Source organism: Gobio gobio, assembly GCF_949357685.1.
Source record: "Gobio gobio genome assembly, chromosome: 19".
NCBI classification, from domain to species: Eukaryota; Metazoa; Chordata; class Actinopteri; order Cypriniformes; family Gobionidae; genus Gobio; species Gobio gobio.
The window spans coordinates 37,549,793-37,572,598 of NC_137112.1; the positions used below are offsets into that span (position 1 = coordinate 37,549,793).

Genomic DNA, 22,806 nt, shown 5'->3' on the forward strand with positions numbered 1-22,806 from the left:
GTACAAACCGTATTTTCTATCCCCCTACACTGCCCCTGCCCCTAAACCTACCCATCACAGGAAACTGCACAGTTTACTTTAGGTGAAAAAAAACCTAATTCTCTATGATTTATAAGCATTTTGAAAAGTGAGGACATGGGTAACGTCCTCATATTTCACCCTCTTTTTGTAATACCTATGTCATACCCATGTCATTATACACATTTGTGTCCTGATATTTCACAAAAACATGCCCACATACGCACACACGTACGTTTATTTATTCTTAAATAATATAGGTCTCTATGAACTAAAGGTCAAAGACTATTGTCTTTACTGTCTAGGCGGCTCACTGATTTATGGCTAAACAAAATGTAGTTTTCCAACACATGAGAGCGCAGGCGCGTCAGTTTGGCATATAGAAGCCAAACCTCACATGGACTCTCCATTTGCGCACAGGATGCGCTGGAGAGGAATAGCCTATCATCGGACCAACAGTATAAACCGTATTTATGGCAATATGCGTCAACATCGGACACTTGAGTTTCAAAATGCGTACGAATTGATTTGATAACATGTCTGACGCAACATTAACTCCGACACCCGATGTAAAGTTTCTGGGCGACTCTCCGGAGCGCAACAACACCAGCACCGCTCCGGAGCATCCACACTTGCATTCGGGCATTATTATCGCCACCGTTTACGCGCTTCTCATTACTGTTGGACTTATTGGTAATGTGACGCTCATTAGGACGTTTTGCATCGTAAAATCCATGCGAAATGTCCCCAATCTGTTCATGTCGAGCCTCGCCCTCGGAGATGTGTTGTTGCTGGTCACCTGCGCGCCCGTGGATGCCAGCAAGTTTCTGGCGGATGAGTGGCTCTTTGGACGGATGGGTTGCAAACTCATCCCGTTCATCCAACTGACATCGGTCGGAGTGTCGGTGTTCACGCTCACAGCGCTGGCAGCGGACAGGTAAATACATCTATTCTTTAGTTCAGTTCAGAAAGCAAAGCCATACCATTTCGGTTAAACGTCTTTTTTTATCATTGATTACAATCACCGCAATGTAATGAAGCAATATCCATTATTATGAAATTACTCGTTAAGTTGGCTAGTCCTCATTAACACTAAATATTATGATTAGGCTGTTCAGCTAAAGTGGGAAATCAGGTAAAATGGCTCATTAAGTTTCATGATTGATTGCCTTCTAAATATCAGGAAACAATTCAAATGTGAAAGTCATTAATACTAGCTTCCTCCAAAGTCTTTGTCACTTAATAATTATGTATGTGATCAAGCTTGAGAATGGGGATATATATATATATATATATATATATATATATATATATATATATATATATATATATATATATATATATATATATATATATATATATATATATATATTCTATGTTCTGTTTTAACTAAGTACAGGGTCTGGTCCACACTGACTAAGTGTGGGTGAGACTGACCTGGCAGACTTTGATCATATTGGTTAGGGTTGATAGACCAGTAACTAACCACCTGATATTCCATCACGACCATCTACATGCTTTTTCAAGTAGACTCATTCCGTCGTTTTTAATAGAAGAAAAATGTAATGCAACAGGTAACTGAAAATCACTGTGCCACTTTTGCTGATGATCTGTCACTTGTCAAAAACACTTTAGGAGGTAGCCTGAAAAAAAAGCTGAGAAGCTGCCAAAAACCCAACTTTTGTGTAATTCACAATGTAAAAAGAAAAAGAGTATAAACCCTGACTTTAGCAATTCAGAACTGACTCTATTCTATTCTATTCTATTCTATTCTATTCTATTCTATTGACGTATATAAACATCTGTATTTGTATCCCATATACACAAGGCTCCAATTTTATGCCCTCTTGGTCTGTCTGTTCTCTTGAGGAAATGTGTGATAGTAGCAGGTGAATGGAAATGAAAAATAACATGCTTAATGATGGAGAAAAAATCAACTGCTTCCTCTGCCTGTTAGTGTTGACACTAAAGCACTCAAGAGTAACGAGTGCACTTCCAGAGCAATGGATCAACTGACGGCCGGTTTCTCTCGCGTTAAATGAGAAACAGTTGATAATGTGGTGAAAAATCAATGTCAATCAGTATTAAGAATGACTCATTGACAATTACTAAAGTTATTAAAAACTTAAAATAAGGTGCTTAGTATTTCATAAAGAGTCAGACATTTATTGGTAAGACTTTGACTTGTACACTTAGGGGTTTGCGAGGCACTATTCTCTGTAAAGCTGTTTTGGAACAACATGTATATTGTGAAATGCACTAAATACATGTGATTGAGATTAAATTCCACGTAACTCCCTTTGATATAAAGAAAATGAATACTGACTAAGCAGCCAAACTGTTCTGTTAGCACTGGAGGCTTGATTTCGTATTTAGGTGAACAGCAATGAACAACAGATGGCAGATGGAACTCGTAGGTGGGAGGATCTTTTCCTGTGGTCTGGATACTGATGTGCTTCAAATCAAATAGGCTATTTTCTGGTAACTTTTTTATTACATGGCTTTTCCGGAATAGTCAATTCTGATCCAATCCGCCATCCAGTGGTCTATATTTCCAAATAGAGTGCACTGTTGCAAATCTGCATTGTTTATCCTTTTGATCTTTTGATCTTTTTTTTTCTTTCTTTTAAACACAAAAATCGAACCTTTCATTGAAGTAAAACAATTGAAAGTTGGGGGTAAATAACATGAAAAAAAAAAAAACGCTTTTCTCCAAAAACACATTGGTCATAATTATTGGCACCCTTTTATTAAATACTTTTTGCAACCTCCTTTTGGCAAGATAACAACTCTTGAGTCTTCTCCAATAATGCCTGATGAGTTTGGGGAACACCTGGCAAGAGATCAGAGACCATTCCTCCATACAGAATCTCTCCACATCCTTCAGATTCACAGCTCCATGTTGGTGCTTCTTCTCTTCAGTTTACCCCACTCATTTTCTATGGTTCATGTCAGGGAAGGTCGTTGTCCTGATGGAAGATCCAACCACGGCCCATAATAAGATTTTTAGCCGAGGCTATCCGGGTTTGATTTGTTATCTGTTGGTATTTGCTAGAATCCATGATACCATGTATCTGAACAAGATGTCCAGGACCTCCAGCAAAAAAAATAGGATAGCGGTATTTTTAACTATTATCTGGTGGGTTTGCTGCCAAAAAGCTCTTTTTATAGTTTCATCTGACCACAGAACCAGGTCCCTTTTGAAGTTACAGTCGTGTCTGACAACTGAATATGCTTGAGTTTGTTTCTGGATGAGCAATTGAGAATTTTTGCAATGAAGATTTTTCTTGAATCCCTCCCAAACAACATGTGGTGATGTAGGGGTTTTTGTTAGATTTTTTTTTAAAGGCTTTCTGACTCCAAGACTGAAGTAATCTCTGCAATTTTCCATCTGTGATCCTTGGAGAGTCTTTGGCCACTCAGACTGTCCTCCTCGCCCAGCATTAGGACGATATAGACACACATCCTCTTCCAGGCAGATTTGTAACATCTTTAGTTGATTGGAACTTCTTATGTATTGCCCTGATGGTGGAAATGGGAATGTTCAAAGCTTTAGATATTTTCCTACAGCCACTTTCTAAAGTATCCAAAGTAAACAATTAGATTGAAGAGTGATTCTCACAAAACTGTATTTTCTGCAAGCTTCAAGGATCATTGGAGACTCCAAAAGGACACCAAATAATCAAGGAGTCCATATAATTATGTTATATAATACATTTATACACACCTAAGCACCCATGGGAAAAAAAACTTTACAGAATTCACAGTGTTTTTTCAGAATTTACAGTATGTGTACAGAGCAACAACAACGAGATTGTTTACATTTTAGACATTTTATGTAGAATGTAAATTCACATGTAGACGAGTCAAACTGAGGCCCCCCTGGTAAATATGATTAAAGATGGCTGTAAAAAATAAATCTGCATTGTTTATCTTCTTGATCTATAATTCAAAAAATGTGCAATTCTTCAATTAATTGAGAGTGGAATGGAAAGTCATGCAGGGGAAAATAACATTATGAAATAAATGTGTTTGTCCAAAAAACCTTGGCCACAATTATTGGCATCCCTAGAATTTTTTATGAGTAAAACATCTCTGAAGTATATTCCCATTAATAATTTAAAAAAATGAACAAACCAGGGGGACTAGGAACATGAAATGGTCTAGCTAAGACTTTCACAGGAGTATAAATTAAGGCTAAATTCACTTAATCATCCATCACAAGAAGTAAAACCACAGAATATAGTTCTGATGTGCAGCAAACGATTGTTGAGCTTCACAAAATAGAAAGTGGCTGTAGGAAAATATCTAAAACATTGAACATTCCCATTTCCACCATCAGGGCAATAAATAAGAAGTTCCAATCAACTAAAGATGTTACGAATCTGCCTGGAAGAGGATGTGTGTCTATATCGTCCTAATGCACGGCGAGGAGGAGAGTCTGAGTGGCCAAAGACTCTCCAAGGATCAATATTGATATATATTAAAGGATCTGCTGCTAACATCTTGGTGCCAGATACCACAGCACACCTTCAGGGGTCTAGTGGAGTCCATGCCTCGACAGGTCAAGGCTATTTTGGTAGCAAAAGGGGGACCAACACAATATTAGGTCATAATGTTATGCCTGATTAGTGTATATTATGCATACAAATATTTTTGAGAGTGTAGGGAAACTGACTCTAAATCATTTGAAGTGGGAGTGGGCAGGCACTAAAGTGTTATTTTGTCGAAATTCTCTGATTGGTGGAGGGTTTAAAAAAAAAATAATCATGGGCATTGTAGTTTCTCACCAGGATGCCTGCGATTAAACGTGATTATTTTAAAATAATAAGTTGAAATAATGTGTTCAACAAAACCATATGCAATCGATTAACTTGTTGCTTTAGGCAGATTGTTTTGTTCTTTATAATCAAGATTTTTTTTCTCAGCTGAAGCATTAAAGGGATAGTTCACCCTGAAATGAAAATAAAGCCATCTTTTACTCAGTCTGCTGTTGTTCTTTTTCTTTTTCAAACCTCAAAGGCAGAAATAAAAAAAAAAATGTCCTGCACGCACTCCTTCCTATAATGGCAGTGGATAGCGACCAGGCTAAAACATTACAAAAAATATACAAAAGTATCACGCAATGATACAGTGAGACGTGCGCCATATATGGAAAGTGTTCAGGAGGCATACTATAAGGTTTTGCGAGAAATAAACTGTATTATTCAGTCAAAACACTGAGCTCGGCCGTTACTCTGAGCGCACTCCGAGAGTGCATCCGAGCCGTCAGCACTGACTCAGCAGCCCCTCACGCAATGTTGTCATGACAACGGTACACAATATTCACTTCAGGAGGTTTTATTAATAGTATTATTGTATTATTTCTTATCATATACCTTATAGAAAAGACGAGATCGAGTCACGTTTGATTCTATTGAACCTGATTTCTCAAAATGGTGTGTGTGTGTGTGTGTGTGTGTGCATGTGTGTGCTTATCCTGGGTACCATGACAACAGTGCGAGTTATAGTAGCTAACGCAGCATTAGCTACTATAACTTGCACTGTTGTCATGGTACCCAGGCAGGTTTTTGAGGCCATAAGTTACAACTTCAAACCATGAATCACGACTTTTTTGATTGCCTAAGATAAATTTATCCTAATGGACATAATAAAATGGAAATACTAAAATGGAAATACTAATACTATACTTTGTAGCGTTCCAGGCAAAGTCATGCCAAACTGCTTGAGCGCAAGGAATCGTGTGGTAGCTAGATGTAAACAAAGCATGGCCGTCCGTACGAGGCTTATGCTAAATTTACAATAATTTCTATCGCCAAAGGATCTTACTTGCTTATTTGAGGGAAACGGAGGGGAAAAACGGCGCATACGGCCAGAGAAGCTGTTATACCTTTTATTTTACGTTATTTGTATATTGGTTTCATAAACACCGCATTCGTATGGGGCTGTCATTGTTTTTTCGCGGGCTATGTGACGTCAGAGCTCGTAACTGGGAGTACATCGATCTAGTACGAGTTCACGGGTGGGAAGTCACGGGTTTGACTGTTGTTCCAGTGCCCTTTCACGGATAGAAGGTTGGAAAAACACGGGTTACAGGTTGCCTGGAACGCGGCATTAGTATGAGCGCCGGCGCCTGCTGACACTCATCACAGGAGTGCGCTCAGAGTAATGGCCAAGCTCAGTGTTTTGACTGAATAATACGGTTTCTTTCTCGCAAAACCTTATAGTATGCCTCCTGAACACTTTCCATATATGGCGCGCGTCTCACTGTATCATTACGTGATACTTTTGTATCGTTTTTGTAATGTTTTAGCCTGGTCGCTATCCACTGCCATTATAGGAAGGAGCGCGTGTAGGACTATTTTTTAAATTTCTGCTTTTGAGGTCCAAAAAAGATAGAAGGACACAGGGCATTAGAACAACAGCTGGGTGAGTAAAAGATGGCTTTATTTTCATTTCAGGGTGAACTATCTCTTTAAGAAAATTGTAACATTAGGTTACATACTGAACTCTGAGACGCAGCAGTTCAGATAAAACTGCGGTTTGCAGACTTCAGTTGCACGAGAGTCCCCTTGATTTATCACATCTTCTCCCATGAGTTTAGTCACATCCTTTCAGCCAAATAGTCCGATTTTTTTTTTATGTGTGTTCGTTCTTAATTAAAACACTGCTCTTAAGGTTAGAGTCTTAATTAAAATGGCCCCTTCTGTTCCTGGGGTCTTTTCTGTCTCTTAGATACAAGGCCATTGTCAAGCCAATGGATATTCAGGCATCTAAAGCTTCGCTAAAGGTCTGCCTGAGGGCTGCGTCGATCTGGCTGCTCTCCATGGTCCTGGCCATTCCTGAGGCGGTGTTCTCCGATCTCCACACCTTCCACATCCCGGAAACCAATGAGACTTTTAAAGCATGCGCCCCGTACCCTCACGCTGGAGACCTGCACCCTAAAATCCATTCCATGGCCTCCTTCCTCATTCTGTATATCATTCCTCTCTTCATAATTTCTGTGTACTACATCTTCATTGCCAGGAGTCTGATCAAGAGTGCGATTAACATGCCTGTGGAAGGAAATGCGCACATTCGGAGGCAGGTGAGTACAATGGCCAAGTGCTTCAGCTGTTGAAAACAGCTTAATGGTTTAAAGTCCCAGTGAAACGAAAGTTGCAACTGATTTTATTTCAGTGCTGTGACGTATTTCCGTAGGAATATTGAATTGAGGGCAGGGTTTTACTTCAGCGCTCCTCCTCTCCATCTCTCGCTTATAGCAGACTAACGGTTGGAGGGGAGTGGTTAAAGGGATAGTTCACCCTGAAATGATAATAAAGCCATCTTTTACTCAGCCTGCTGTTGTTCTAATGCCCCGTGTCCTTCTATCTTTCTCGGACCTCAAAAGCAAAAATTTAAAAATAGTCCTGCACGCGCTCCTTCCTATAATGGCAGTGGATAGCGACCAGGCTAAAACATTACAAAAAACTATACAAAAGTATCACGCAATGATACAGTGAGAAAATTTCAGCGTTTGAGGTCCGAAAAGGATAGAAGGACATAGGGTATTAGAACAACAGCAGGGTGAGTAAAAGATGGCTTTATTTTCATTTCAAGGTGAACTACCCCTTTAAGGATATTCAAACCCAAGCCGTCATTTGAAAGGGAACGCCATTCCAGACCGGAAGTTACTTTTCAGATTACCAAGGCAAACAATTTTTTTCTGTGTATTAACTTGCACGGATTAATTGTTCACACTAAGAACAAAGTAGATAAGACCGATTTTGATTTCATGAGGACTTTAACAATGAATAGCTGTATGACTTGTAATACTGTGCGAATACTAATATTTGTGTGTATACAGATTTTTTCTAAATGTATTAACCAAAGTCCAGTGACTTATTGATATTTACCTAGATTTTAGCTGACTTTAAAAATACATAACACTTTTTCCTTTTGTCACTTTTTCTGATTCATACAAAATATGTATGATGTTTTAAATGTATTTAATCTAATGTACTCAATCATGCATGACGACACACAACATACAAAAAAGCCTAGTAATCATTTTTCATATTCCTATTTCAAAAGATGTATTTATAATCAGCACAATGTAATTGTATTGCATTTTACGATATTATATTATATTATATTATATTATATTATATTATATTATATTATATTATATTATATTATATTATATTATATTATATTATATTATATTATATTATATTATATTATATTATATTATATTTTATGTTTGGAATGTTTACTTATATTCAGTAGTTTTATTTTTATATTTATAACATTTCCATTGCTGAGTTTGAAAATACCAGAGGTAATGCAAAGAGAGCATTTGTACAGTGAACCTCTGTCTGTATAATTGTGTTTTAAAGGTGATTCAGTGGCTATTTTTGAAAGGTATTCATAATTCAAGATGAGACTGGAAGTATCTGCTCTGCTGTTCCATTGTTATGTGAATAATACAGTCTGCATTTTGAAAGGAACCATACATGAGGAACCATATATAGAAAATGTATATAGAAAAACCTTTATCAAATTGCTTCTTTTATTGTTCTTCATCCTTGAGAGCACTAACCTGAAAGTACCTGTTTCATATATTTCTCATGATTTTTTTTAATGCAAATCAATAAACATATTTTGTTCAGATGCAAAGGTGTTCAGGTGCGTATAACAGAAATAAATTAAAGCAGAATAAAAGCTATTTTTATCAGAAGTAATAATAATTAAATAAAGCTGACATGTGTAGTTCCCTTTCGTTCAGTCACTACGACGTAACGTTAGTGACTAACGAATGGGGGTTTCGCTTAGAAGCCTATCAACTTCGAGTTTAGAGAAAACGCCCAATGGCGTGCCAATGCCATGGGGCATGCGGAATTTGCATACGTAACTCCGCCTCACCGCGTGAGTATATAAGGAAGTACGTGAAAATATCGCATTATGTTCTGCTTTCGGAGCCAAGAGTACCTACCTCTTCACTCCTACAGCCTTCGAGACGAGCAGCTTTCCAGTCGGTGTTGGTGTGACGGCGCGTTCCAGTGATCGCATACTTCCTGCCTGCTGATCTGCGCAGTGGTCCGTTTGACAGCTGGTGTGTGTTTCCCTGGGCGCTTCGGCATCGACTGCGAGGCTTTCCTCTCACAAAAAGAGCTTGCGCGTGGCACGTCTTTTTCAAGACGGCTCGCCCGTGCACTTCCGGGTGCGATCGATTTTCCGCTGCTGTCTGTGGACGCATTCACTGCTCGAGCGTGTTTGGGCTTCAGCACGTTCGGGCAGTGTTTGCGGATGTGTCACGTTTCCATTGCGGGGGCGTGACCATCGCGATGTCGCGGTCGAGACTCAATGATCTCCGTGAGGAGAGAGAGTCCCCTCTGCCACACCCCAATCTACCGTCCCCGAGTGAGATGGTACTTTGGCTGGTGGCCAGGGTGACCTGAGGGCGGTGCTGTGGTATTAAGAACCCCGACGTTCATTCCTCGGGCCACGCCCCCCTCTTATACATCGCTTCCGTGAGTGTTGGATTGAATCTACGGCCCGTCTCTGACGCCCCGTTCGTTCAGTTCACGCTCCGGATAGCAGTGAGATGTCGATCGCCGCATCCCAAGGTGGGCTGGAGTCCTTTGGGGATGACGATTAGGTTGTGCTCCGCCTCCGGGTGTGTCAGCACTGCCTGATCTGACCTAAAGTTGACAGCCATGTTATCTCGGGCAGCCGCGGGTCTCGCGCTGGTGTGGAACTCCGCCCAGTCGCGGGTGCTCGTGGTTGCGCGATTGGTTTTTGGGGGCGGCACCCGACAGCTGTTGGGCCCCGCCCCCAATGCCTTTCGCTCCCGAGGTGCATGAGGAGATCACGCGGTCCCGGAAGTCCCCGTGCTTCCCGTGACCGTTTGGTGGCCTCCTCCGCCTTCTCTGCCCTTGATGGGGCCGCGGCCTTGGGTACACTGGGGCCCCCTCCCCCCCACTGTTGAACTCTCTGTTGCGCACTACGGTGTCCACAGAGGGCTTTGACGTGGCGTGGTGTGGCTGTCCTAAGCACCCCCCCCAAAGCCTGTGGGCTCGTCTACTTCGGTGGCGTGGTCCCGCAGAGCTACGGGCAGGCCGCCGCCCCTTTGCACATGCACAAGGGTGGAGCCGACCCAGGGCTCTTCATTGAGCTGCGTGCCGCAACTGACCCCGCCCCCGGGCGGTGAAGGTGGCCACACGCTCCCTGGGTCGGGCGATGTCCACAGCTGTGGTCCGGGAGAACACCGGGCCTTACCTGGTGATGTGGAGGACGTTGAGCGGGCCCGCCTCCTCAACTCACCCATATCCCAGGCTGGCCTCTTCGGCGGCGCGGCTGAGAACTGCGCCCAACAGTTCTCGGCCGCCCCAGAGCAGACTGAGGCTGTAACACGTACTGCCCCGGCGGCCAGCTGCTGCACCAGCCGCCGGCCCAGTCGCCTCAGTCCGCTCGCCGCCGAGGGCGCCCTCCCTCTTCCCGCCCGGCCCCAGCAGCAGCCTTCACCTGGGCCGCGCCGTGGAGGTGGTTGAGGATGTCGCCCAGTCCGCTCCCCAGACTGGTTAAACGCCAGGATGGAGGTGGACAACTCAGAGATGGGTTCCAGTTCTTCCCAGGGGATGGTAGCAGGGCCTCTCCTTCCCCCGGTGGAGGGCCGGGGGAAAATCCTTCCGCTGCTGGCCCCCGGGCTAGCAGCGCTTGGGAAGAACTCATGTTCCTGTCTCTGAGCACCCAGAGACCGGTGATGACAGTGCGCGCCACCCTCGGGTCTCGCCACTCGCATCCCTCTCTGTCGCCAGCCCCCTGGCAGAGCAGACCCCAGTGGAACGCGAGTCCTTCCCTGGTCTCCTCTGTCAGGGCGCAGCCGTTAACCGTGCTCCGACCCCGGGACGCCCAACAGCCTCCCTTGTCCGCGCCGGTAACGCTGCCTCGCTGCCCCACCCAGGGTACGTCTGTCGTCCGTATGACCCCGTTGGTGCAGTCTCTGGAAGCCTGGCTTCAGCTTCCGGGGCTGTCCCGCTGGGTTGCCCGGACCGTCAGGCTCGGCTACGCGATTCAGTTTGCGCAGGCTCCTCCCCGTTACTGGGGAGTCCGCTATACCGTGACCAGGGCCCATGCCCCCGTCATGCGTGCGGAGATTGCCACTCTACTGGCGAAGGGTGCGATCGAGCCTGTCCCTCCAGCCGAAATGAGGTCGGGGTTCTACAGCCCCTACTTCATTGTACCCAAGAAAACCGGTGGGTTACGATCAATCCTGGACCTTCGCATCTTGAACCGATCCCTTCACCGGCTTCCGTTCAAGATGTTGACTGCGAAACGCCTTTTCGAATGCGTTCGTCCGTACGATTGGTTTGCAGCGATCGACCTGAAGGACGCCTACTTCCATGTCTCCATCCTTCCTCGACACAGACCGTTCCTACGGTTTGCTTTCGAGGGGCGGGCATACCAGTACGCGGTTCTCCCATTCGGGTTATCTCTGTCCCCTCGCGTCTTCACGAAGATCGCCGAGGCAGCCCTTGCGCCCCTTCGGCAGCACGGGGTCCGCATCCTGAACTACCTCGACGACTGGCTTATACTAGGCCACTCTCGAGAGCAGGTTTGCGGACACAGAGATCTGGTTCTCCACCACTTAGCCCGTCTGGGCCTTCGGGTCAACTGGGAGAAGAGCAAACTTTGCCCCGTGCAGAGGATCTCTTTTCTCGGTATGGAGATCGACTCGGTCGCCATGTACGCGCAGCTTTCGAGAAAGCGAGCGCGCGCAGTCTCTGCTGACTTGCCTCCGACAAATCGAGAGCAAGAGTGCGGTTCCACTGAAACTATTTCAGAGGCTCCTGGGGCATATGGCATCTGCAGCCGCGGTAACGCCGCTCGGATTGCTTCATATGAGACCGCTTCAGCACTGGCTTCGCGATCGAGTCCTGAGATGGGCATGGCAGTCTGGCACGCTCCGGGTCCAAGTGACTCGGGCCTGCTTACAGACGCTCACCCCGTGGTCGAACCTCAGTTCTCTTACGAGAGGTTCTCTCGTATTGCGTAAGTTCCTTACGCTACGGGAAAGTATTCTTTCTTCGAGATTTCTGAAAAACCCAAAATTATCCTTAATTTTGTAACATTGTCAACGCAGTGCGGCAGCCTGGCAGACCATAGCAGGCTATTCCAGCGTGCTATTGGCTGCTCTGCTGGCAACTGCAGCAGCCTATCGGTGAGCCCGCGTGACGTGGCGACCAATGAGGGCGCTTCGCGCCCACCTGGCTTCATTTGCCTACAGGTGGGGCGTGGCCACGTGTATATAAGCGGGGCTCACGGGCTGCATATTCGATTTTCTTTTCTTCAGCGAAGCCCTTCGCATCGCTGGATCTGGAACCCGCCGCCGTTGAACGTGCAGACGAGCAAGCAGAGGACAGCGCCTGAAGAAGCCGGCAGCATCGCGCCACCTTCAGCCATCCGTGCCTGCTCTGCTATCCGGCAGCATTATATCCTTTCATTGCACGTGTTCTCGCCGTTGCGTCACACGTTTCATAAAAGAGCACGAGCGTTTTTATCAAAACGCCTCGTTCCACCTGCGGCTCGTGCCACGTGCAGCTCAGCACCAGAGACCGCCATGTGTCTGCGCTCTCTGTCTGGGCCGTGACCACGCCGCCGCCGCACTCCTCGCGGGCGATTGCCCCGAGTGCGAGGAACTCTCTATGTCGACCCTGCGGGCTCGACTCAAGCAGTTTTATGATGACATCACTCCGCTGTTCCCCCCCTCTGTTCAAGCCGCGCCACCGCGCCGCTTATAAGGGATGGTTGAAATGAACGGTCTCGGAGCGAGCCTCCTCCCCCTCTGTTCAAGCCGCGCCACCGCGCCGCTTGCGAGGGATGGTAGAAATGAACGGTCTCGGAGCGAGCCTCCTCCCCCTCTGTTCAAGCCGCGCCACCGCGCCGCTTGCAAGGGATGGTAGAAATGAACGGTCTCGGAGCGAGCCTCCTCCCCCTCTGTTCAAGCCGCGCCACCGCGCCGCTTGCGAGGGATGGTAGAAATGAACGGTCTCGGAGCGAGCCTCCTCCCCCTCTGTTCAAGCCGCGCCACCGCGCCGCTTGCGAGGGATGGTAGAAATGAACGGTCTCGGAGCGAGCCTCCTCCCCCTCTGTTCAAGCCGCGCCACCGCGCCGCTTGCAAGGGATGGTAGAAATGAACGGTCTCGGAGCGAGCCTCCTCCCCCCTCTGTTCATGCCGCGCTAATGCGCCGCTTACATACAAGGGATGGCAGAAACGGACGGTCCTGCAGCTCTCTTTACGTTACAAGAGAGCTGTTCCACCCTCGCGCACATTTCTCAGTCCCCTCATGAGTTCAGGCGACTGGAATTGTTCATATTGCTGTACACGAGCCTGTTAAGACACGCACGCCAGCGAACAAACGCCGTCATGAGACATGACGCTGACATATGCTCTCCAACGAACCCGCACCCCCCCCCCTGTTGGACCGCGCAGATTGCGCCGTTCGCAAGGAATGAGAGTGCGCACGGTCACGAGCATGTTCAGCGCGCGTGTGCGCGCCGCACTCACCGGAAAATTAACAGAGGGTGTTTTCGTCCCGCTGTGGCCGGACGAACCGCCTTTCTCTAGCATTTCTCAGCCCCCTCTCCAGTTCAGGCGGCTGGAAATATTACTATTGCAGTAACGAGCCTGTCTTTTATGCACGCACGACTGCCAATAAGCACGAGGACGTAGTGCCGTATGCTCGCGCTATTGTGTCCCTCCCGGTAACACAGCGGCAAAATCAGCGGCTGAAACGCCGGAGACCCGAGTTCGAGCCCAGCTCTCGCGGCAGATAAAAATGTTTACTGTCCGCTTCCCCGGGCTCGCGGCCAGCTTTTCTTACATACAGAAAGCTAACTTGCACCACGTGGCGCTCGAGTATTTTTGGGCGTCTATACATAAGGAGAGAATAGACGGTTAAGTCCCGCTGCGGCCGGACCACCGTTAAAACTCTGTTTTCCTGTCAGTCCCCACTCCTGTGGCTACTGCAGATGTTTTCCACACAGCCTACGAGCCGGCGGACTCGCCCTCTCGCCTGTTTCCAACTGAAGCCCCTCCAAAGTCCTCCTAGCAGAAGGGGGAAGTGACGGTTAAGTCCCGCTGTGGCCGGACCACCGTCAAAACTCTTCTTCCTGTCAGCCCCCACTCCTGTGGCTGCTGCAGATGGCTCTCACGCAGCCAACGAGCCGGCAAAACTGCCCTCTCGCCTGTCTACAACCGCCGTTTTACGACGAACCAGAGAAATCACGAAGTTGCTTTTATTTCTGGTTGCACGGCTCACGCCGTATGTGTTTTCAAATGCAGTAAACGTGCAAATCCCGTGTCTCTCACTCACATAAAGCGGCCACCGGCCGCTCGAGTGCTAGAGTTAGGTCACGTGTCCGCTTATTTGCGCCCACGCCTAATCACCACACGCGCTGTCACACAGTCACTCTTAACCGGTCATGTTCCACGCGTAAGAGTTGTGCCCGCTCAAACGCGCTCACACATTTTCGCGAACATTCTGCCCCCGGCGCCATGCGCCGCGCCACACACCATTTGTTCTCCGCCCAAGGTGGCCGGAACGACGAGTGTAGGGCCACACACAAGCCACTCCCCGCTCGAAGCGGCAGAGATACAGTGTGTAAGGCGGCCAGCCATCGAGAGCGATCGGCTGGCCCACAGCACAGAGAGCGCGCGCACTGCGCCCGCCCCTCCTATACAGGCCGTCAAACCCGCGAAGCGCGGCGTTTTGAGCCCGGAGGCCGTTCTATCCCGTGTGGCACACGCGAGAGCGTGGGAAGCCATTCCAGGTGTATCAGAATGGGTGCTGAAAACAGTGAAGCACGGCTACACTCTGCAGTTCGCTCGCCACCCTCCGCGCTTCTGTGCGCGTACAGAGACGAGAGTGAGCGAGGAAGTAGCACATCTACTTCGAGCAGAAATAGCCACGCTGCTGTGCAAAGGGGCTATAGAACCGGTTCCCCATTCTATGAGCGAGTCAGGCTTTTACAGCCAGTATTTTCTCGTGCCAAAAAGGGATGGGTCGCTCAGACCGATTCTGGATCTGAGGCGTCTGAACAAAGCTCTTATGAGAAGATCGTTCAAGATGCTCACGACCAAGCAGATCCTCGCGCATACTCGCCCGAGAGACTGGCTAATCTCCCTAGATTTGAAAGATGCATATTTTCAAATCAAGATAACGCTACGTCACAGGCCATTCTTACGATTCGCCTTCGACGGCCAGGCTTATCAATACACCGTCCTTCCGTTCGGCCTGTCACTAGCACCCCGTACATTTACGAAGTGCATGGACGCGGCCCTCGCTCCTCTGAGAAAAAGAGTGATGCGATTGTTGAACTATCTGGACGATTGGCTCATCCTGGTGCAGTCAGAGGCCGAGCTCCTCGCCCACAGGGCAATGCTGCTCAGCCATCTGGACAGCCTGGGGCTCACGGTCAATTGGACCAAGAGCTCATTAGTGCCCACGCAATCAACCTCATTTCTGGGTTTGAATCTGGACACTGTGGCAATGTCAGCCCGCCTGTCACCCCAACGCGCGCGCCAAGTTCAGCGCATGGCTGAGTACTTCCGGCCGGGCAAAATCGCACCTCTCAAGCTCTTTCAGAGGATGCTGGAACGTATGGCCTCAGCTGCAGCTGTGCTCCAGCTGGGCTTAATGCGCATGCGCCCGCTGCAATGCTGGTTAAACGCCCGAGTGCCTCACAGAGCCTGGGCGTCCGGAGGCTTCAGGATCAGAGTGACTCAGAGCTGTGTTTCAGCCTAGAGCCCTGGTTAGTAGCCGACTGGTACCAGAGGGGAGTGACGATGGGAGCCATCTCACACCGCAAGGTCATCTCGACGGACGCCTCCACCACGGGTTGGGGCGCCGTTTTCGAGGGCAGATCAGCCTCGGGCCTCTGGTCGAGCGAGGAAAAACTCCTACACATAAACTGTTTGGAGATGATAGCGGTAGAGAACGCGCTCAAGCAGTTTCTCCCGCTTATACGAGGACACCACGTGTTGGTCCGGTCGGACAATACCACAGTGGTGTCCTACGTGAACCGGCAGGGCGGTGTCAGGTCCAGGTGTCTGGGCAATCTGACAGAACGCCTGCTCGTGTGGGCAGACAGCTCGCTGCGCTCGCTGAGAGCTGCGCACATACCGGGCCACCTCAATGTGGGCCCGGACAAGCTGTCCAGGGGCCTCATTCTCTCAGGAGAATGGTCCCTGCACCCCCAGACAGTCCAGCTGGTATGGCGCCTATTCGGCAGAGCGGAGCTCGACCTCTTTGCAACAAAAGAGAACGCCCGCTGCCCGACGTTTCCGTCCAAAAGCGAGGATGCGCTGTCCCAACCTTGGCCCAGCCTCCCGCTGTATGCTTTCCCACCGATTTCCCTATTGCCCCAGGTCATAGCGAAAATCAGGGAGACGCGCCGCCCGGTGCTCCTTATAGCGCCGCGCTGGGAGAACCAGATTTGGTACCCAGAGCTGGTGAAGCTGTCGCACTCACCCCCCTGGCCAGTTCCGCTGAGAGCAGACCTCTCTCAAGCAGGAGGGTCAGTTTGGCATCCCCATCCAGAGCGATGGTCTCTGCATGTATGGGTGACCAACGGATACCCGTTGACCTACCCGAAGGGGTTATGAACACGATTTCACACTCTAGAGCCCCCTCGACGAGGCGGTTATATAGTTCTAAGTGGTCGGTGTTCACTGAGTGGTGTGTTTCCAAGGGATTGGACCCACAGCAATGTGGGGTCCAGCGGGTGCTCTCCTTCCTCCAAGAGCTTTTGGAACTGGGCAGGTCCCCTTCCACGCTCAAAGTGTATGTGGCGGCTATAGCAGCGTTCGCTCAGACGACGCTAGGTAGCACGCTAGGAAGGAACGAGCTCATCATCCGTTTCCTCAGAGGAGCCAGACGGATGAATCCCCCGCGGCCCCCTTTGGTTCCCTTATGGGATCTGGCCTTGGTCCTAGAGGCCCTGAAGGCTCATCCCTTTGAACCGCTCGAGACTGTGGAACCAAGGTTCCTTTCGCTAAAAACCGCGTTCCTGATAGCTCTGGTTTCAGTGAAACGCGTGGGGGATCTACACGCGCTCTCAGTGAGCCCGACGTGTATGGAGTTCGGTCCTAATGACTCTAAGGTCATTCTCAGACCGAGGCATGGTTATGTCCCCAAAGCGATCGGCACTCCCTTCAGGGTGCAGATTATCTCCCTCTCGGCTCTGCCAGCATCCGACGAGGGGGACGGTGGCAATATCCTCTGCCCTGTCAGGGCATTGAGGGTTTATGTCACACACTCCGCCGCCTTCAGGCGTTCTGAGCAGCTATTTGTTTCGTTTGGAGGGCGCGCTAAAGGTCTCGCCTCCTCGAAACAGACCCTGTCCAGGTGGATAGTGGACGCGATTGCAACTGCATACGCTTCCAAACACCTGCAGTGCCCGCTAGGTGTCAGAGCACACTCCACCAGAGGCATAGCCTCTTCGTGGGCTTGGGCCAGAGGGATTTCCATCCACGATATCTGTATGGCGGCAGGCTGGGCCTCCCCGTCTACGTTCGTGAGATTTTACAATCTGGAAGTTCCTGCCTTACAGGCGAAAGTGTTATCAGTTCAATAGGGCTGTTGGTTCTGCCCAGTGATTCTGCGCAGACATAGCTCACATACTGGTAGTAAGTTCGGTACTAGGCTCATGTGAATTTGAAGGAGACCGGCGGTGCCGTTCCCTCATTTACGAGACGAGCTGTTGTGAGTTTGAAGGTGACCGGCGGTGCCGTTACCTCACTCATATAACAAGATATTGTGAATTTGAAGGCGACTGGCGTTGCCGTTCCCTCATTCATGAGACAAGGTGTGGTGAATTTGAAGGAGACCGGCAGGTGCCGTTCCCTCATTCATGGGACAGGGTGTTGTAACCACCTGTTGTAACCACCCGTCAGTTCAAATGAAGTGCCCGTATATGTGGTGGCCCGTTTCCTTTACCGGCCACCCTGCCCGAGCAGTGTTTTTTCCCCGGTTCCCTGGGATACATATGCTGTATGCGAGGCACGCACGGCGTTGACAATATGTTCCCGTAGCGTAAGGAACTTACGCAATACGAGAGAACCTCTCGTAAGAGAACGATACTCGGTTACTTAACGTAACCTCGGTTCTCTCTAGAAGAGGGAACGAGTATTGCGTTCCTTGCCGTGCGCCCCGCGGGCTTTTACGCTTCAGAACTACGAAAACCGAATATGCAGCCCGTGAGCCCCGCTTATATACACGTGGCCACGCCCCACCTGTAGGCAAATGAAGCCAGGTGGGCGCGAAGCGCCCTCATTGGTCGCCACGTCACGCGGGCTCACCGATAGGCTGCTGCAGTTGCCAGCAGAGCAGCCAATAGCACGCTGGAATAGCCTGCTATGGTCTGCCAGGCTGCCGCACTGCGTTGACAATGTTACAAAATTAAGGATAATTTTGGGTTTTTCAGAAATCTCGAAGAAAGAATACTTTCCCGTAGCGTAAGGAACTTACGCAATACTCGTTCCCTCTTCTAGAGAGAACCGAGGTTACGTTAAGTAACCGAGTATCGTTTTCTACGGGCCGGTGTGCCCTTAGGACGAGTTTCCAGGCATGTTGTCGTATCGACGGATGCCTCTGCCACGGGCTGGGGTGCCATGTGCAATGGACAAGCAGCCGCGGGCTCCTGGACAGGACCCCAGCGCCTCCTGCATGTCTATTGCCTCGAGTTGCTGGCAGTACGGTTCGCCCTGCACCGCTTCCGAGCGCTGCTGAAGGGTCAACATGTGCTTGTCCGGACAGACAACACGGCCGTAGTAGCGTACATCAACCACTCGGGCGGTCTACGCTCCCGCCGTATGTCTCAACTCGCCCGCCATCTCATCCTATGGAGTCAGAAGCGCCTGAGGTCCCTTCGTGCTGTCCATATTCCGGGAGTCCTGAACCACGCAGCCGACGAGCTCTCGCGGTTTCAGCCTCTCCCGGGAGAATGGAGACTCCATCCCCGGACGGTTCAGCTGATTTGGGAACAGTTCGGCGACGCACAGGTAGATCTGTTTGCCTCCCACGACTCTTCCCACTGCAGCCTGTATTATTCCCTGACCGAGGGCACGCTCGGCACAGATGCACTGGCGCACAGCTGGCCGCGAGGCCTACGCAAATATGCGTTCCCCCCAGTGAGCCTACTCGCACAGCTCCTGTGCAAGATCAGGGAGGGCAAGGAGAAGGTCCTTTTGGTCGTCCCGTACTGGCACGGCCGGACCTGGTTCCCCGAACTCATACTCCTTGCGACAGCTCCTCCCTGGCCTATTTCTCTGAGACCGGACCTCCTTACTCAGAGACGGGGCACCCTTTGGCACCCGCGTCCCGACCTCTGGAGCCTCCACGTGTGGCTCCTAGACGGGACGTGGCAGGTTTGAGTGGCCTACCACCTACGGTGGTCGCCACCATCACTTCCGCTAGGGCAGAGTCCACTCGGCATGCCTATGCGTTGAAGTGGAACCTCTTCGTCACCTGGTGCTCTTCCCGCCAAGAAGACCCCTGGAAATGCCCGATCGGGTCCGTGCTTGAGTTTCTCCAAGAGGGGCTGGAGCGAAGGCTGTCTCCCTCCACCCTCAAAGTATATGTGGCCGCAATATCTGCCCACCACGATCTCCTGGAGAACAAGAAGGTAAGTCAGCACGACCTGGTCATCAGGTTTCTGAGGGGAGCCAGGAGACTGAATCCTCCTCGCTCTCCTCTCGTACCCTCTTGGGACCTCGCAGTAGTGTTAACTGCTCTGCAGAGACCTCCCTTTGAGCCTTTGCGGTCGGTTGATATTAAGTTTCTGTCTATGAAGACGGCTCTGCTGACCACATTGGCCTCAGTCAAGAGGGTCGGGGACCTGCAGGCATTTTCGGTTGACGAAGCGTGCCTGGAATTCGGGCCGGCTAACTCTCACGTGATCCTGAGACCCCGGCTTGGATATGTGCCCAAGGTTCCCACCACTCCGTTTAAGGACCAGGTGGTGAACCTGCAAGCGCTGCCTTTGGAGGAGGCAGACCCAGCCTTGGCATTGCTCTGTCCAGTACGCGCCCTCCTCGCCTACGTAGACATGACGCAGTGTTTCAGGACCTCAGACCAGCTCTTTGTCTGTTATGGTGGAGAGCGGAAGGGAAGTGCTCTCTCAAAGCAAAGGCTGTCTCACTGGATAGTGGACACCATTGCTTTGGCTTACCAGCAGCAAGGCCGACCATGTCCCCTTGGTGTGAGGGCACACTCCACCCGGAGTGTGGCCTCCTCTTGGGCTCTAGCGCATGGCGCCTCGCTAGCAGACATCTGCAGAGCTGCAGGCTGGGCGACACCCAACACATTCGCCAGATTCTACTATCTCCGAGTGGAGCCAGTGTCCAACTATGTACTCGCCCCCCCGAGGGGCCGGTGATGGGCCAGGCTCAGGTGTCTTCGCTTGCTCGCCACTCCACTCCACGGACTGGATACGTGCGATATTTTCCTCAGGTGAGCTCCCCGAGAGCCCTGAGCTCCTCCAGCACTGTCGACGCCGACATCAGTTCAGTCTGCCCTTTCGAGCCCAGACCCTCATGTCCGGCCAGGTGCCCCATGTGCATGGTTCCCTCTGGCGACCCCCACATGTGTATTTCACCGTAAGTCTCCGCAGTGAGCGGGTTTCTTCCCTTGGCGTGTCCCCGCCACCCCTAGGGTTAAAAATCCACCTTCGGCTGGTACCCTAGAGATCTTCCATATGCAACCCTCAGCGGGTCATATGTGTCTCTTAAGTCCTCCCCACGGGTAGGCATTTTTGGCATTCTCTCACTGGGATATGCTTCCCAGTGTACCTTGGTATTCCTGTGTTAAGTGGGAGTCCTTCGTCCGTACTAGTCTTACGACAGGGTACTCACACTTACGCAGGGCACTGGAAGACAGCTGAGTGGCGGGATTATATTGGGACCCCCATTCGTTAGTCACTAACGTTACGTCGTAGTGACTGAACGAAAGGGAACGTCTCGGTTACGGATGTAACCCTCGTTCCCTGAGGAGGGAACGGAGACGTAACGTCCCCTTGCCACATCAGTTGTGCTACCTGGAACGCAGGAGTTCAGTCTTGGCTCCTCAAGCAGGTAACATAATGCGATATTTTCACGTACTTCCTTATATACTCACGCGGTGAGGCGGAGTTACGTATGCAAATTCCGCATGCCCCATGGCATTGGCACGCCATTGGGCGTTTTCTCTAAACTCGAAGTTGATAGGCTTCTAAGCGAAACCCCCATTCGTTAGTCACTAACGTTACGTCTCCGTTCCCTCCTCAGGGAACGAGGGTTACATCCGTAACCGAGACGTTTCTGTGCCACTAGTGTCACCAAATGAAGAAAAAAAATACTACCTCTGTCTTCCATCGGTCGAGCAAACAATTAGCCCCGCCCCAAATCATACAATTGGATGAGCCGATGTTGCTGTATCAGACAGGTCAGAAGTTAAAACAGCTGGAATAGGAGAAATCGTTTTATTTTTGGTTTAAAATTTGTTTTATTATAGGACAATCTGTGATACTTCCTTGTATGTGTGATATTTCCCTCTCTGCTTCCTAGATTGAGTCACGGATGCGGCTTGCCAAGACAGTGCTGGTGTTCGTGGGTCTTTTTGCCATCTGCTGGCTCCCCAACCACGTGATTTACCTCTACCGGTCCTACCACTACACAGAAGTGGACACCTCAATGGCCCATTTCATCTTCAGCGTGTGCGCACGTATTCTTGCCTTTACCAACTCTTGTGTGAATCCCTTCGCTCTCTACCTGCTCAGCAAATCCTTTAGGAAGCAGTTCAACAAGCAGCTTTGCTGCTGCTGCCCGTCCATCTCTCTGCGTTCACAAAGCACTCTGCGTAAAAACACGCGACTGAGTTCACTCAAAAGCACCCAGAACCACTCTGTGGCCAGCTTCAGCCTTGTCAATGGCAACGCTGTCTGCCATTAGAGCTAAACAGGCGTATTTATCTTCTTCTTCAGAGTTGTATTATAGGAATAGATCACCCAGAAATGAAAATTGTCCTTTTGCATTCCTCAGAAAAAAATATAATGGTTTGGTGAATAAATAATGACAGGACTGAACAATTCCTTTTAAAACTATTGAGATATCATGTTTAGTTTAAGAGATTGGAAAGGTTAGGCGCCTGTTGGTTATTGTTGGATAAGGTTTTGACGTCTAATTGGTATTTGATCTTTTCTCTCTTAATGAATGAAAACCGAATAAAAAATGAGGACAATTTAATATTTTATGGATATCTGAAACTGAATTATAACTCATCTGTGGTCAATGTTGTCTGTTAGTTATTGCAGTTAAATATAAATAAAAAAATATATATATATAATTTTCTTGAATATGAGCATTTATGTAATTATTACGCACTTCTATAAGGCATTAGATACTTCAGATCAAACGATCAGTGAGAGCAACTGTACAACTGAACAGAACGATGTCTCTAGACACTTTTTAAAACATAAAAATGGCAAAAAGCAACAAAATAGTCAAATACATCCATCTAGTGCATGTTCACATAAGATAACAACTGGAAAACAACGCAGGTGAACACAAAAACAACTTTTCGGTTTTGTACAGAGCAGAAGCAGCACAGAAGGTATTCGCATGTAGAGTGGAAGCAGCACGTGTTGCTTGTGATAATTACTGTAAATTTAGCTCTGTATGCTTTCAAATCGCTCCTACACTACTTTGATGTCATACACCGATCGGTCTGCACAGGTCCGCTTCACACTCAAACACCTTAAATCTGCAGT

The 22,806-nt window shown here is 49.0% G+C and overlaps 1 protein-coding gene across 1 annotated transcript; it reads left to right on the top strand.

The window, feature by feature from the left end:
* Positions 1–430: 430 nt before the first annotated feature.
* Positions 431–22,280, top strand: grpr (gastrin-releasing peptide receptor). The gene is made up of 3 exons (XM_079844260.1): positions 431–955; positions 6,754–7,105; positions 21,605–22,280. The coding sequence occupies exons 1-3, from the start codon at positions 555–557 to the stop codon at positions 21,986–21,988; spliced, it is 1,137 nt and encodes a 378-aa protein (XP_079700386.1). The 5' UTR covers positions 431–554; the 3' UTR covers positions 21,989–22,280.
* The last annotated feature ends 526 nt before the right edge of the window (positions 22,281–22,806 follow it).

Excerpts from the sequence above, each read along its gene's own strand:
- grpr (XM_079844260.1), top strand. The coding sequence starts at position 555 with ATGTCTGACGCAACATTAACTCCGACACCCGATGTAAAGTTTCTGGGC. Across the intron at positions 956-6,753 it reads ACAGCGCTGGCAGCGGACAG|ATACAAGGCCATTGTCAAGC; the intron begins GTAAATACATCT and ends TCTGTCTCTTAG. Across the intron at positions 7,106-21,604 it reads ATGCGCACATTCGGAGGCAG|ATTGAGTCACGGATGCGGCT; the intron begins GTGAGTACAATG and ends TCTGCTTCCTAG.